A 17,785-nucleotide genomic window follows, 5' to 3' on the forward strand; every position below is an offset into this window, starting at 1 on the left:
GTTTTTAGGTCATTTCTCAGAACAATTTTTCATGAGAATTGTAAGGAAAAAATGAAAATAGAAACTTAATGATTACCCCCTTTGGCCTGACTTTGATATATATGATTAAAGGGTGTATTTTCTACAATACGGTGTCCCAGTTTTTGGATAATTTGTTTCTAAATGAATTTATAGGTCTTCAAAGATGAAAGGTGAAATGAGGTTTGGAACCCAGCAGTTAAATCAATATATCTTCTTACTGGAGGAATATATCAAAAATCTAAGACACGGTTTTGTTGATTGTATATGGTTGATTAAAGGGATGAAAACAAACTTTTACTACCATTTGACATGAATGTGCCATTTTCATCCAAGTTGGAAGACCACTTTTTGGGCAATTAATGAGCTATATTTTGAAATTAATCAAACAAAAAATAAATTCATATATAGATTAAGAAAGAGTTATATTTCAGCTTTAAAATGAGTTAAAGATTTTAAAAATCCATTGAGTAGTTTTGTAGAAATTAATCTTTAAAGACTGTTGATTGGAGTCAGAAAATTTTGACTGTAGTGCTACCTTAACACAAAAATTATCCCAGTAATAGTTACAATGATAAAACAGTAAAAGGAAATGTATATTTTAATTAGAATCATTTCTTTGAATATTCTTTCAGCTTTAGTAGCTTACATAAACATTTCACCTTGATATTTTTTTTTATCAGTAAAATAATCTGCTCAATATTACCTGTCCTCTTGAAGTCATGATCATGACAGAAGCACAGTTTTCACCTTTTTATACGACCGCAAATTTTGAAAAAATTTTCGTCGTATATTGCTATCACGTTGGCGTCTGCGTCGTCGTCGTCGTCGTCGTCGTCGTCGTCGTCCGGCGTCCGAATACTTTTAGTTTTCGCACTCTAACTTTAGTAAAAGTGAATAGAAATCTATGAAATTTTAACACAAGGTTTATGACCATAAAAGGAAGGTTGGTATTGATTTTGGGAGTTTTGGTCCCAACATTTTAGGAATAAGGGGCCAAAAAGGGCCCAAATAAGCATTTTCTTGGTTTTCGCACCATAACTTTAGTTTAAGTTAATAGAAATCTATGAAATTTTGACACAAGGTTTATGACCACAAAAGAAAGATTGGGATTGATTTTGGGAGTTTTGGTTTCAATAGTTTAGGAATAAGGGGCCAATAAAGGGCCCAAATAAGCATTTTTCTTGGTTTTTGCACAATAACCTTAGGTTAAGTAAATGGAAATCTATGAAATTTAAACACAATGTTTATGACCACAAAAGGAAGGTTGGTATTTATTTTGGGAGTTTAGGACCCAACAGATTAGGAATTAGGGGCCAAAAAGGGACCCAAATAAGCATTTTTCTTGGTTTTCGCACTATAATGTTAGTATAAGTAAATACAAATCTATGAAATTTAAACACAAGGCTTATGACCATAAAAGGAAGGTTGGTATTGATTTTGGGAGTTTTGGTCCCAACAGTTTAGGAAAAAGGGGCCCAAAGGGTCCAAAATTAAACTTTGTTTGATTTCATCAAAATTGAATAATTGGGGTTCTTTGATATGCCGAATCTAACTGTAAATGTAGATTCTCAACTTTTGATCCCGTTTTCAAATTGGTCTACATTAAGGTCCAAAGGGTCCAAAATTAAACTTAGTTTGATTTTGACAAAAAATGAATCGGTTGGGTTCTTTGATATGTTGAATCTAAAAATGTACTTAGATTCTTGATTATTGAAGTTTTTTTGGTCCAGTTTTCAAATTGGTCTACATTAAGGTCCAAAGGGTCCAAAATTAAACTTTGTTTGATTTCATCAAAAATTGAATCCTTGGGGTTCTTTGATATGCCAAATCTAACTGTGTATGTAGATTCTTCATTTTTGGTCCTGTTTTCAAATTTCAAATTCTACATTAAAGTCCAAAGGGTCCAAAATTAAACTAAGTTTGATTTTAACAAAAATTGAATTCTTGGGCCTCTTTGATATGCTGAATCTAAACATGTACTTAGATTTTTGATTATGGGCCCAGTTTTCAAGTTGGTCCAAATCAGGATCTAAAATTATTATATTAAGTATTGTGCAATAGCAAGTCTTTTCAATTGCACAGTATTGTGCAATGGCAAGAAATATCTAATTGCACAATATTGTGAAATAGCAAATTTTTTTTTAATTAGAGTTATCTTTCTTTGTCCAGAATAGTAAGCAAGAAATATCCTATTTGTGCAATAGCAAGAATTTTTTTTAATTGGAGTTATCTTTCTTTGTCCAGAATCAACTTAAATCTTTGTTATATACAATATACAATGTATATACACTTTTTACTACCAACTGATAAATTTAAATAATCTTTACCATTCAGTGATAACAAGCAGTTTTTTTACATCTTAATATTTTATGATGTATTTAAATGAGTAGTTATTGTTGCAAACTCCATTAGAAATTTGAATTGATATCAGTTTTGAAAAAGGGAAACGGGGATGTGAAAAAAAAGGGGGGGGGTTCAATTTTTCTCATTTCAGATTTCATAAATAAAAAGAAAATTTCTTCAAACATTTTTTTGAGAGGATTAATATTCAACAGCATAGTGATTTGCTCAAAGGCAAAAAAAACCTTTTAAGTTCATTAGACCACATTCATTCTGTGTCAGAAACCTATGCTGTGTCAACTATTTAATTTTAGATTTAAAAAGTTTGAAGAAGAAATCTTTAATTGATTTGTAAAATCTTGGCATTTGTTTTGTGTAAAAAAAAACCATGTAATGTCAAAAATTTGATCACAATCCAAATTCAGAGCTGTATCATGCTTGAATGTTTTGTCCATACTTGCCCCAACTGTTCAGGGTTCGACCTCTGCGGTCGTATAAAGCTGCGCCCTGCGGAGCACCTGGTTTGTCCTGCCCTGAACAAGCATGAAATATTTTGCCACATGACTTTAAGCAACCAACATTTAATTAAACCTTGTTTCCATTGGAAAGGTGATAAAGAAATAGAAGGGTGACTGGGTCCATAGAAATTGTGTTGATTGGATTTGATTACTTCCAACTGTTGAACCCTGCTGAGTGGAGTTATTGTCTTTGTTGATACATGTATATAGCATTGGCAAATGTTCTTTTTTCATCACTTTAAACAGATCTTTTCCTCAGTTGTCTATAAGTATTTTAAAAGGAATCTTCCCATCCACATCATTTGGACACAGGTTTGATGGTTGTCTCACTGGCAATCATACCCAATCTCTTTATCTTTTATACAGTCATATATTGTTGGAATATGGATCTTGAAATTAGTAACCTGCATCAGACGTTCTGATTTGAAATTATATTCTCTTTAACCAGTGCCATGTAATATGTAAGTACATCAATCAAGTCTTACTTTCTTCTATCATTCAGGGGCGTTCTTTAAACAAGTTATTATTTTTAATTACTTATATAAGTAATTTTTTATTTTAAAAATAATAAAATTACTTAATAGAGTTATTTTAATTTTCAATAGAAACATAGACTAAATGTAGTTTTCATGATTTTAAACAACATTTTATATCATAAAATAAAGAATTTATCAGATTTGAAAGGAGTATAGAGATTAAGGGTTACTTTGAAAATAATGACAAAAATATTACTTGAATAAGTTATTTTAAACATTTTTGAAAAAAATAGCAATTACACTTATCTAAGGCACATATGTAATTGATTTAGGTTACAAATTATAAATAACTTCAGGTCTAAATTAATTCACAAGTATCTATCTATTAAAATCAGTCTACCTTCAAGATTTTAGAGGAAAATGATAATTTAATAGTCCCAAGAGACCAATCTTTGACCCAGAAGCGTCGGTATGAAAGATAAGTGCGTCGGAAAGTTAATCAGTATTTCTGAACAATTAGTTTTTATATATCAAAGGAAAAATAACCAGATAACTGTGAAAATTTTTTAAAGCTAGTAAAATCTGTATTCTTGGACACCTATAAAAACAATATTCAGAAAAATAACTTATATAAGTTATATATAAATTAGCCTCGTTTTCAACATTACTTGTATAGGTAATTTTAATTGTTACTTGTTTAAGTAATGCCCCTGACTGTCTATAGCAAGTTTTTCTTAAAAAAATTTCAGTTGATCCTTGATCCTAGAGTTATGGTTGATAAAAGTGGCTTTAAATTTCAGAAAGCAAATAATCATAATGATTGAAGATTAATCAAATTGAAAAATATTTCACAAGAAAATATAACTTTCATCCAAAGTTAAAAAGTACAGATTATTTTTGTTTATTTTATGGTTGTTAGGATTCTTGTAAGCTAAATGCATAACTTTAGACTAATTTCTTAACCCTGTAGACTTTTTCCAAAGTATTTATTTAGAACCTTTTATTTCACAGTGTATTATGAAACATAATAAATTTACAAGTACACAACATCTGACAAAATAATTTTATTGGTTATTTACATTACAAGTTTTTCTTTTTTTTATATGATTTGTAAATCTTGTAAATGGTTAAGTGTCATGCAATAACTATTCATCATTTCATATTGTGGGGTAATTTCTGGTTGGGTTTTAACCAACTTACATCTTTTAAAATGTCTCAATGCCACCTGCAAAACATTGTATTTTTCCCTATAGGAACCAATTTTTTTAAAAGTATGTACATTTCAAAACCAAACAGTAGCTTGCATGATTATCAGCTAGTCCAAATAATTATGATATGGTATCATGTAACCAATTTACTACACCAGATGTGCATTTTGACATTAAATGTCTCTTGAGAGATTTTTTATTTGCTGTAACACATATGAAGGCCTCACAGCTAAAAATGAATCTATAAATAGCCTTTCAATAGGTCATATTTATTTGGACAAGTACATATATATCAGTCAGTATCTGTTAATTAACATTATCTATTAAAAAAGACTGCAGTTGTAAAATAAAAAATAAAAAAAATAATTAGCATGCTTAAATCTGGGACTATTATACTAGCATAATAGTATAATAGTTTAATTTTAGATTCACAATATAAATAAAAGATCTCAAGTATTTTGTGAAACAACTAACTTAGCTATAGAAAACAGAGTTGATACAAATTGACAATACATGGTTGTTTTAAAAAAAGCAATACAGTTTTAATGTCAACATGTGTTTGACATAAACAAGAAATTAAGTGTGTTCAATAGAACATGGGATAAACAATTCAGTGAAGGGTAAAGTTACATTGATATTTAAAATATGTATATGAAGTTTGACCTAGTTTATAAACTCAGGTTGAATACGGTTATCTCGTCCTATTTGTTGACACTTAACTTGTGTTATAAGGTAGGTGGACTTCCTTGTAAAATACATTTTTTAAACAGAAGAAAATAAGATTTAAAGCATTCTAATGGGGTAAAATATATATATTTAATAAATTGCAATGTTTATGCATAAAATGAAATATTATAACCTGGACTGCATGAGATATGTTTCATGTAGTCCTCTCCTAGGTCAGGTGTGGAAATGTTAATTAATCATTTTTGAATGAATAAAAGAAGATGCTTGTTATAATTATATCAAGTAGATAGCAACCCCACTATATACAAAATTAGATATTTAAAGATTAACATTTGTCTTTACATGCCAAGCTTTTAATCTCCCCAAAATATTGTTGACTATAACCAGGTGCAAATCTAGGATTTAAAAAAAGGATGTGGCAAGAACAGCTATGGATAGCTGCAGAACCGTAGCTCTTAGGTCCTTATGTTATTTTTTGAGTTTGCAAATAGTAAAAAAATAACATAAGGACCTAAGAGCTACGGTTCCGCAGCTAAGCTAATTGGAGTGATGTAAACATGTAAAAATAGTCTATGCATATTTAAAGCTCCATAAGAGACCTCCAGTCCCCTAAATCTGCCCCTGTAACATTTGGTAATGACTGAATTTTACATTAACATCACAAAATGACAGAAAACATGAAAAAAATTAAAAGACAACCACTAGCAAAGATCCTACCTTGGGAAAGTCTCATACACATGTGGCAAGCTATAGCAAAATATGAACCCTCCTCCTTATTGTATTAATTTTTATTGTAAAAAGCAACAAAATAACAAATAAAACAAAAGTATGACAAATATTAGTCAGGATAAATATATCATTACAGTTAAAACTACACAGTCTACCTGTTGAGATAATGAGATATGAAATTTATAGTTGATTGGAAAGCTAAGCATGTAAGCATATAGATGTACCTGTATGATAATAAACATGTACATGTGATAACTGAGAGTCAAATAGTAGACCTATTGATAATTATTACCCACATTGTTTCAGGCCAAGGTAGTTCCCCTACAGCAAATTTACTGGGAGCTTTCACTGATCAGATAGCTGGCAAAGCATTAGATATAGCATTGAAAAGTAACATACCACCGACCATGAGTAAACCAGGAAATAAATCATCTCCAGGAACCAGACAATATTCTACGGCTGCTGGTCACGGTAATGCTGGTAAGGTTATTAAGGTCAAGTTTAAGTACTGTATATTCAGAAATTATTGCAAAGTTAAATGAATGCTTATAATGCCACCGAATGCGTATTCCAATACTACGAACTGGCATTCTGAAATCTGATACATAATTATCTGTATGCAAATTTGTTTAAATTGCAATACTTAATCTCACATTTTTATCCATTCTTCAAAAATTGCAATACTAAATGCCTGAAAAAAATGAATTTACAGTCATTATGGAAAAAAAACATCATACTCAGACATCAAATGGTCATCAAAGAGTAGTTAAATGAAATAACAATGCAGAGTATAAACAACATAAGTTGACCATGAAATTCTCAATTGTTAAAGAACTAAAAAAGATAGCAACTATTACTGAGAAAATTTGTGACTTTAAAACAAGAATTTATAATGATTAGGGGGAGGGTATATGGCATAACATTTAGTTTTGAGATTATCCAATTTTACTGCTATTATATCAATCAGTATAGTAACCGAAATTAGAAATTTTAAGGTTAACATGATACTTATCTAGCTCTTTAATCAATTACTTGTTATAAACACTTTTGTAGGCTCCATGATAGTTTCACCAGATGCCTTACCTCCAAGGGCTAAAGCAACCTATGATAAAGTGAAGAAGTTTATAAGAGAAGAAATCATGCCGTTAGAAAAAGACATTGACAAACATTCCCTACCCTCGGCAGATATGTGGAAAGTCCCTCCTGTTGTCGAAAAACTTAAGGTATGACACACAATGTGAAAATCAAAGATTTAATGGGATATAATATGGTGTTTGTTTTCTTTTTTAATATACTTTTTTCCAACACTAAGAATTAGTGATACTTACACAAATATACAGGTATAAAGTATTAATAAATATTTGTAAATCTTGATATTTTAGTGCAATAGAGTTAATATTTTGTATGTTAAATTTTGTCCTATATATATATTGTTTATCATTTTCTGGCAACAGCCATCAATAAAATTTCTTTTGAAATCAATCATTGGTTGGAATTTACGACTATAGAGTTGATGATCAATGGCCATGGAAGCATATTCACATAGACCAAGGTGAGCGACACAGGCTCTTTAGAGCCTCTAGTTTTTCATTTTAGGCTAAAGCAAAAGCTGAGGGACTCTGGAATTTATTTTTACCAAAAGAGTCTGACCCAGAAGGCCACTATGGAGCTGGATTTACCAATGTTGAATATGCATTTATGTGTGAAGAAATGGGAAGGTCTATGGCCGCACCTCTGGTAAGAACAACAGGTAATAAGTTGGAAACATTACATTCAGATGGGTTTAAAATCAATTTTGCTATGAAAGGAATCTCATAGAAATATGTTTTCATGTATTCATAATTCTCTATTGGTGTATGGTACCAGAATATGTAATAGTTGTTTTGTTATTTGCTTTAAAATTCTTCCTTTTCTAGTTTTTACTATTTTATACTTTAAAGACCTCTTTAGATGCCTTTTGGTTTATTAGTGTCATGGGGTTGCTGTCTCATAAGTGTATACCAGGTACTATCATCTCCTTTCATTCAGACAATTATAGATACTTGAAGAAATACCTTTGTATATATATGTTCCGTACCATATGCATATACTCATATGGTCTGACCTTATGAGTATTATACTCATTTGGTTATTAACGGGCCAGATCATATGAGTATTTGGGCCATATAGGTATTTTTTGTATAAATTGCATTAGGAAAACTTTATAAAAAAATAGTGATGGCTACATAAAAATGTATCATTTACAATTCTATTGATATATAAACATTTAATATTAATGCCAAAGTTAGTTTTCATCGCTAATTGTATTCTTGTATGTATGCGTAGGGTGACATTAACTTCCACACGTTACCATAAGTTTTCTTGGGTCCTGGGTCGCTCTGATGTGTCTAAGGTGTTTAGAGATGCTCTATATCTCCAATATCATAACATGACTGAAGTACATCATATCACCAGATAACTTTTTAGAATAAACTAGGGTCCATTCCAAAAGTAAGGAAATTATCAGACTCTTTATCCTGCATGTCAACTTTCATGTCAGTTTTTAGTAAAACAGTTGATATCTTTTGTAACAGATATTTTTGGGAAGTTATCTTCCCAAGTTAGTATTTTGCTATTCACTGAGTGACTCGTAATGACACATCGGTAATGACCATAGGTATACAATGTGTTCCTATTGTTTTGACTAGTAATAAACTTTACTGTGTGAAACTGCTTATTTAATTTAGTTAATCTTGTTAAGTTATTTATTTTTGATATATCTGTAGTAGTGTCTTTTATTTAATGACGTGACAACTAGAAGGATTATATGAAGATTTTTAAGTATTAAAGTAAACCTGTTAATTACCCTGACCGTACGCATACAGTCAGACCATACGCTTCCTTCATAGAAAGTGCGAATTGTAATTTTGCATACAATTCTTTCAACATTGTTTTGTTTTATAATGTTAATGATATAAGTACCTTTTGCCCTTCAACTTTTTTTGTGTTTAGCTGTTTTGAGTCATCTTGGCAGCAGTATCATTCCATGATTTTCTAAGTTTCCTGGTGTAATTTTTTTTATATATAAGTAAACATCCTAAGTTTTACCTTTTCAAGATGATACATATATGCGTTATATTTCTACTCAAGGAAATAAAAAACTAGCTTTGGATTTTATTCATTACTGAACAATATCAGGTTCTGGACTGATTCTGAAATATAATTTATAAACAAAAACCAGAGCATTTAAAGGTGTCAGACCACCAATTAAAAGTCCCAATCTGTTCAACCAAATTTTGCAATTTTCATAGCTTTCTAAATTTTTTTATCTTAAGTTTACCTCTTACAAACCAGGTATGTCCTGAATCGTACAGGTATCACCTTTCTTCATGCCAATTTTCAGCATACCTTTAAAGCCATATAAGAATGGATGTACCGCTAAAAATAACCCCTGGTTTTCTTGAAATCTTAAATTAGTATACTATGGAGCGCATTAATCCTCAATTTTTAATGTCAACTCATAGACAAGTAAATTTGGGCTCAAAATAGTCTTAATATATTTCTCTTTCACCAAAAGTTTCATTTCTGCAAATTTGTTGGGTAGTTTAAGTAAACAATGACATCAAATGCACTATTTTTTGTCCGAGTAGGCCTACTTTCACATACGTTCTAAATTTGAGGGAGTAATTGGTGGTGTGACACCTAAAGAGACAAAAAAGTTGATTAGAAATCTTTTATTTTGCTTTATTCTTAATCCTTAGTCAATTTGTAGTTAAAAACAGCCTATCTGAGCATTATGCGACTTATATTAAAAATTTCACAGCTCAATTTAAACTGACTGTAATGTATGACTTTGATAGAAAATACTTGAAAATTTCATTTTGGGCTACAGGAACATAAACTTTCAATATCAAGATCAGTTTTTGCTGATTTTTCCTTGTTTGTTCTACTTCTTTAAAGACTTTCCACAATTTTTGCAATGAATTTAGTAAAAAATCCAAGGTATTGAAGTGTCAAGGAATAATGACCCCCCTTTTTTTCATCTGGTGTCAGTAAAGTACTACAAATTGATCAAAAGTGCAGTCATGGTCATTTAACTGTGTTTATTTACATCAGTTAATAAAATTTAAGATATAAAAATTTCATTTGGAATAATAAATGGTACTTTTGTGAGTTTCTGCAGTGTTTACATTAGGCTATGCTATCTGCCAAGTACATATTATGACGCAATGGTATAAGGGGTAAAAATCAAATAATTTCATTAAATCTGCATGACAAAATTTGTTTGGGGGTAGTAAACAACCTATGTTTCAATGTTTAACACCACAGAATAACTTTCTGTGCATTTATAACATTATTTAGGACATTTTTTATATAAAAGCATATTGTCAGGGTGGGAAAAGCTAGAAATAGCACAAACTCAAGTTTTAGGCTCTAAATTTGCAATATGTGACATTTTGCCCCCAAAAAGATTGAAATGCGGCTACTATTATCTCAAATGATCAGTTAAGACAAAAAAAAAACAATTGTTTTCTGATTTTGATGTTTCACCGCATTTTGCTTAAAGGTGTCAGACCACCAATTAAAAGTCCCTATCTGTTCAAATAAATTTTGCAATTTTCATAGCTTTCTAAATTTTTTATCTTAAGTTTAACCTCTTACAAACCAGGTATGTCCTGAATCGTACAGGTATCACCTTTCTTCATGCCAATTTTCAGCATACCTTTAAAGCCATATAAGAATGGATGTACCACTAAAAATAACCCCTGGTTTTCTTGAAATCTTAAATTAGTATACTATGGAGCGTATTAATCCTCAATTTTTAATGTCAACTCATAGACAAGTAAATTTGGGCTCAAAATAGTCTTAATATATTTCTCTTTCACCAAAAGTTTCATTTCTGCAAATTTGTTGGGTAGTTTAAGTAAACAATGACATCAAGTGCACTATTTTTTGTCCGAGTAGGCCTACTTTCACATACGTTCTAAATTTGAGGGAGTAATTGGTGGTGTGACACCTAAAAGACCTGGATTAATTTGACCTCATTTTTATATCAAGTATATTGTCATTTTGAATTTTCCAGGTATTTAACTGTAGTGCACCGGATACAGGTAACATGGAAGTTTTAGTGAAATATGGAACAGAGGAACAGAAGAGACAATGGCTAACTCCATTACTGAATGGGGAAATGAGGTCATGTTTTGGAATGACTGAACCTAATGTAAGTTTATTTGTTTTTATTTTTTTTAATTAAAGGAGTGTACAATGTATTCCTCATTATTGCTATTTTACTAAATTTTCTTATGATCTTACTGACTGATAGTTTCCTTTCTCAGCACAGTAGAGTGATATGAAAAATTATCACTAGAAACTACAAATGAACTAAGGGCACACGTGCCGTTGTCAATAAAATTAAAAACTTTGTCATAGGTAAAATAGCGATAAACTGATTATCATTGGTCATCTCAACCACACATAGCTTTTCTCACTTTGGCTGTACTGGCTCAAGCTAGAAAATCAATTTCCGTTGAGATGGCCAATGATAATCTATAATCAAGGAGTCGTTTAATGCACAATGTTATGTTTTCTCAAAATTCAGTTAACAATATGAAGAGAAAAGTACAAATATGTTAAAATGCTTATACTTTGCTGTTAAGTGTGAGCCAAGACTCTTTGTTGAAGACCATACTTTGACCTTACAATGGTTTACTTTTACAAATTGTAAATTGGAATGAGAGTTGTCTCATTGACACTCATATTTCTATTATGATTAATATTACGAATAAAAAGGTTATCTCTATTAACTATTTAGGTTGCTTCCTCTGATGCTACAAATATCCAGTCATCAATTGTCAGGGATGGGAACCAGTATGTTATCAATGGTAGAAAATGGTGGACGTCAGGTAAAAATAGACTAAATATTGCTTAAAATTTTTTAAATTGTTTATCAGATGAAGATCTATCTGCCCTGAAATTTTCAGATGGATCGGACAACCTGTTGTTAGGTTGCTGCCCCTGAATTGGTTATTTTAAGGAAATTTTGCCGTTTTTTGTTATTATCTTGAATATTATTATAGATAGAGATAAACTGTAAACAGCAATAATGTACCGCAAAGTAAGAACTTAAAAGAAGTCAACATAACCAAAATGGTCAATTGACCCCCTAAGGAGTTATTGTCCTTTATAGTCAATTTATAACAATTTTCATACAATTTGTATATTTACACTAACATTTTCCACTGAAACTACTAGGCCAAGTTCATTATAGATAGAAATAATTGTAAGCAGCAAGACTGTTCAGTAAAGTAAGATGTACAAACACATCACCATCACCAAAACACAATTTTGTCATGAATTTATCTGCGTCCTTTGTTTAATATTCACATAGACCAAGGTGAGCGACACAGGCTCTTTAGAGCCTCTAGTTAATTTTAATGCCATATTAGATTTTTGAGACCAATTTTACAGTCCAATGAACATGTGAGTGGGACATCTGTGTACTATGGACTAATTCTTGTTTTTAAAGATTTCTTTAAGACATATATTTCATAGATGTATTGTTTTTTTCAGGCGCCATGCATCCAGACTGTAAACTATGTATATTTATGGGGAAGACCAACCCAGATGCTCCTAAACATAAACAACAAAGTATGATATTGGTTCCCATGGATACACCAGGGGTAACTATTGTACGACCTCTAACTGTATTTGGTTACCTTGACCAGCCAGGTTTGTATAAATTATTGTTTCCCCTTATTAATACACCACATATAAGTTTTGTACAATTTGTTAACATAAAAAAATCACACAAAGAGCAAAGGAACAGCTCTTTTATTCACTTACACTTTTTTCTCCCATTGCATCTAAGAACCATCTATATCTTTGTACACTCACCACAATAAGTAATAGATAAGCAACTGAATACATTATGAATAAAAATATATTTCTTTTGCGTTTTTAAGCTGGACATGCAGAAGTGTTATTTAAAGATGTTAGAGTTCCAGCATCAAATTTATTACTAGGAGAAGGGAGAGGGTTTGAAATAGCTCAAGGTAGACTCGGTCCAGGAAGAATACATCATTGTATGAGACTGATAGGCCATGCAGAGAGAGCACTGGAACTTATGTTAGATAGGGTAGGTATTTACAGGCATTTCTTTTACAGGGGATATTTCATGACCAGAGGTTTTACAGATTCTTCTTTAGATTGATCAACTGAGCTGAATGTCCAGTTTTAAAAAACTTGTTTAGATGTCACCTTGTTAAGCATGAAACTATGTTGGCACCAGGTGGCCAAAGGTCAAAGTTACAATTACAATAGATATAGGAAGATGTGGTATGAGTGCCAATGAAACAATTCTCCATTCAAGTCACAATTTGTAAAAGTAAACCATTAGGAGAGCTATGGTGAAGTGGTTAGTGCATTGGACTACAAAAGCAAAGGTTCTTGGTTCGATCCTCGTTCCGGGGAGAAAATTTCATGGACTTAATTTTCAGCTCTACCTTGACACCATTTTAGAGTATGATCTTGAGAAACGATAATAGTCCATCGGAAGGGGAAAATAAATAGCTGACCCGTGTAAAGAGAGAACAATATCTCTTTCACATAAAAGACACCTTTGTAGATTTTGAAAAAAAAACAGGCTAATGCTGCTACAAGGCAGCACTCACACCTGCAAAGTGGAAAGGGAATAATATAAGTTGTAATAACTTGTTTCCCAATCCACTTTAAATAAATATGTTTAAACTAAACCATGATAGGTCAAAGTACACACCAAACAGCAAGCTATAAAGGGCACCAAAAATGACTAGTGTAAAACCATTCAAACTGGAAAACCAGCGGTATAATTTATATTAAAAAAAGATTAGAAACACTTGTGAACCACATCAAAAAATTACAAGGACAAAACTAGTTTTGGCATCAGTCTAAAAAAATGTTGTTTGATTTATCTTATTACATAACAAAAATATCTTAAATCAACTACTGTAGATTCATTGATATTCGTTGGATACCAATTTTCGTGGATTTCGTGGGTACAGGAGAACCACGAATTTAAATGTTCAACGAATTACAAATTTTCTAAAGGAATGACTTTCGACTTTGCCAAAACCACGAAATTAAATATCCACGAATATGTAAGTTTTCCTCAAACCACGAAAATTGGTACCCACGAAAATAAATGAATCCACAGTAGTTGCACAAAAACTAAAAATTATGAAACCTTACAAAGAATGCAAAAGAATATTCCTTTTCAGCACTTGAATAGCAAACTTGTTCTATATATGTTGTAGCTCACGTTATTTAAATTTTTTTTAGACCCAAAACAGAGTGGCGTTTGGTAAACCATTGGCAGCTCAAGGAACAATACAAGCAGATATAGCTGAGTCTAGGATTGAAATAGAACAAACAAGATTACTGGTCCTGAAAGCAGCCCACATGATGGATGTGTATGGTAACAAGGTAAGACAGGGATCCAGTGTTGCTTAGGTAATCTAGTGTTACAGCTAAGAAGATGTTTAGTCTGGGTTACTGAAAATCTAAGATTTTTGCTAAAACTTTTAGGAAATGGGAAGAGGGCAATTAATTCATTAATACAGAAAAACAAAAAACACCATGGCCAAAGGAAAAGATCAATTTCAGTCCACAAAACACTAACAGTAAACTAAAGATTGAGTCCCAACAAAAATGGAGATCAAAGTTAAATGTTCTGGAAGGTTCAGGAGTAGCTACTATTTGTGATGGGTGTGATCCTACTTAACTTGTGCTATTTTGACAAAATTCACTTTAGCCTTAGTGTTTTGTTGTGGCTTAATACCACAACCAATGTAAAATGAGACATAGGTAAAGGATCCTATCATCTAAGATTTTACATATGGTATATAACTTTACATCTAACCAGAGACATATATATATATGTATATATGTCTCTGATCTAACTTTAAATCTAAGATATTCACAACATTATAAATCCAAACATGAAAAATAAGATCATGGAATAGAAACCAAATATTTAGGATGATTGAAAAAGAGAGTGGCTTATGAAAGAGATTGGTTTCGATATGACCTAATTAGAGTTTGTAATATTGCCCTTGGCCACCATTTTGGATTAGTTAACTGTTGACTTACTAAATTTAAATATGCAGTACATTCAACTCTGATTAGAGATCTTTACTAGAGTGTAGTGATTAATCAAATAAGACTAAAAGAAATTACTATTGTTCAGAAAACATATTTTCTCAAATATAGTCATCCGGTATAACAAGTTTTATGTGGTTGATTTATGATAAAGTTTGTGTACATGTAGAGTCCAAAAATAACAATAAAAGGGAAGTAACTCTTGCTTATATTTACATCTTTATGATCTAGGGTGTAGTGCAAAGAATTTAACTTTTTGATAATAGTTGTTCAATTTAAAATCATATATCATTAGATAGAGAATTGACAGAATATATAACTAATCAGTGTATAATATGTATATGTCTGCATTATAGGTTGCTGCACCAGAAATAGCTATGATCAAAGTATCAGGCCCTAACATGGCACTCAGAGTATTAGACAGGGCTATACAGGTAATTTATTATAAGTATACATATCATATCCAAATCCTTAAACTTCTTTGAAATTATTATTATTCAGCAAATTCTAGGTACATCAGATCATCTCCATATTGTTCCTACCCTGGTATCATTTTTTGCTCACTATTATCCTTCATCAACAATATATATATATACACACACTAATAAATTATTTATAAAATTTTACTAACAAGAAAATTGTTATACAGTTAAAGTGAAAGACTTTTTAGTAATCTCTCAATTAGATGCTTTTATTATAAAGGTTTGAAACACAAAAAAATTTAATGATTGGCAGTGAACTTGGTAAAAATTAGTGTCATATTTCGGTCTTAAAAGGCTGTTAACTCTAATTAATTTTAAAAAGTGTGTTTATATACCCGACATACATATATATATATATTTCTTGGAATAGTCCTAACTAAATCACCATTATCATAAAGGGATCTACTATACAAGGCCAGTTCAATGTTTTTATATTTCTTTTTATTGTATAGAAATTTTATTTTTATAAGCTTAAAAGATTACAATTTTTACATAAACCCATGATAAATTATAAATTTAGTACATTGTAACTTCTTTTAAGAAATGCATTTTTATACCCTGAAGGATTGAAGGCAAACAATACAATAATTTCATAATATACAAAATGCAAATTTAATATTGAAAAGACAAAATGTGATAAATCTAAATTCAAAAAGTTCAAATATTGTACAGTTATCTCCCATACCAATTGAGCTGGCTTTTCTGGGTTTTTTAGCTCACCTGGTTCTCATCACTTGGTGTCCGTCGTCATCCGGCGTCGTTAACTTTTACAAAAATCTTCTCCTCTGAAACTGCTGGGCCAAATTAAACCAAACTTGGCCATAATCATTATTAGGGTATCTAGTTTAAAAATTTGTCCGGTGACCTGCCCAACCTTCCAAGATGGCCACCATGGCTAAAAATAGAACATAGGGGTGAAATGCAGTTTTTGGCTTATAACTCAAAAACCAAAGCATTTAGAGCAAATCTGACATGGGTAAAATTGTTCATCAGGTCAAGATCTATCTGCCCTGAAATTTTCAGATGAATCTGACAACCCGTTGTTGGGTTGCTGCCCCTGAATTGGTAATTTTAAGGAAATTTTGCTGTTTTTGGTTATTATCTTGAATATTATTATAGATAGAGATAAACTGTAAACAGCAATAATGTTCAGCAAAGTAAGATTTACAAATAAGTCAACATGACCGAAATGGTCAGTTGACCCGTTTAAGAGTTATTGCCCTTTATAGTCATTTTTTAACCATTTTTCGTAAATCTTAGTAATCTTTTACAAAAATCTTCTCCTCTGAAACAACTGGGCCAAATTAAACCAAACTTGGCCACAACTATCATTTGGGTATCTAGTTTAAAATGTGTGGCTTGACCCACCCACCCAACCAAGATGGCCGCAACAGCTTAAAATAGAACATAGGGGTAAAATGCAGTTTTTGGCTTATAACTCAAAAACCAAAGCATTTAGAGCAAATCTGACATGGGTAAAATTGTTCATCAGGTCAAGATCTATCTGCCCTGAAATTTTCAGATGAATCGGACAACCCGTTGTTGGGTTGCTGCCCCTGAATTGGTAATTTTAAGGAAATTTTGCTGTTTTTGGTTATTATCTTGAATATTATTATAGATAGAGATAAACTGTAAACAGCAATAATGTTCAGCAAAGTAAGATTTACAAATAAGTCAACATGACCGAAATGGTCAGTTGACCCGTTTAAGAGTTATTGCCCTTTATAGTCAATTTTTAACCATTTTTTGTAAATCTTAGTAATCTTTTACAAAAATCTTCTCCTCTGAAACAACTGGGCCAAATTAAACTAAACTTGGCCACAACTATCATTTGGGTATCTAGTTTAAAAAATGTGTGGCGTGACCCACCCACCCAACCAAGATGGCCGCAACAGCTTAAAATAGAACATAGGGGTAAAATGCAGTTTTTGGCTTATAACTCAAAAACCAAAGCATTTAGAGCAAATCTGACACTGTGTTAAATTGTTCATCAGTTAAAGATCTATCTACCCTGAAATTTTCAGTTGAATCGGACAACCCATTGTTGGGTTGCTGCCCCTGAATTGGTAATTATAAGGAAATTTTGTTGTTTTTGGTTATTATCTTGAATATTATTATAGATAGAGATAAACTGTAAACAGCAATAATGTTCAGCAAAGTAAGATTTACGAATAAGTCTACATGACTGAAATGGTCAGTTGACCCATTTA

The 17,785-nt window shown here is 31.3% G+C and overlaps 1 protein-coding gene across 2 annotated transcripts in view; it reads left to right on the top strand.

The window, feature by feature from the left end:
• Positions 1-17,785, top strand: part of LOC143075408 (acyl-CoA dehydrogenase family member 10-like) — a 65,081-nt gene that overhangs the window by 42,162 nt on the left and 5,134 nt on the right. For both annotated transcript variants that reach the window (XM_076250803.1, XM_076250804.1), the window contains exons 13-21: positions 6,286-6,459; positions 7,033-7,202; positions 7,576-7,716; positions 11,042-11,179; positions 11,771-11,861; positions 12,529-12,687; positions 12,921-13,093; positions 14,275-14,418; positions 15,450-15,527. In XM_076250803.1, coding sequence (XP_076106918.1) covers positions 6,286-6,459; positions 7,033-7,202; positions 7,576-7,716; positions 11,042-11,179; positions 11,771-11,861; positions 12,529-12,687; positions 12,921-13,093; positions 14,275-14,418; positions 15,450-15,527 — 1,268 coding nt within the window. The remainder of the gene's footprint in view (positions 1-6,285; positions 6,460-7,032; positions 7,203-7,575; positions 7,717-11,041; positions 11,180-11,770; positions 11,862-12,528; positions 12,688-12,920; positions 13,094-14,274; positions 14,419-15,449; positions 15,528-17,785) is intronic.

The sequence above is a fragment of the Mytilus galloprovincialis genome, chromosome 5 (genome assembly GCF_965363235.1).
Source record: "Mytilus galloprovincialis chromosome 5, xbMytGall1.hap1.1, whole genome shotgun sequence".
NCBI classification, from domain to species: Eukaryota; Metazoa; Mollusca; class Bivalvia; order Mytilida; family Mytilidae; genus Mytilus; species Mytilus galloprovincialis.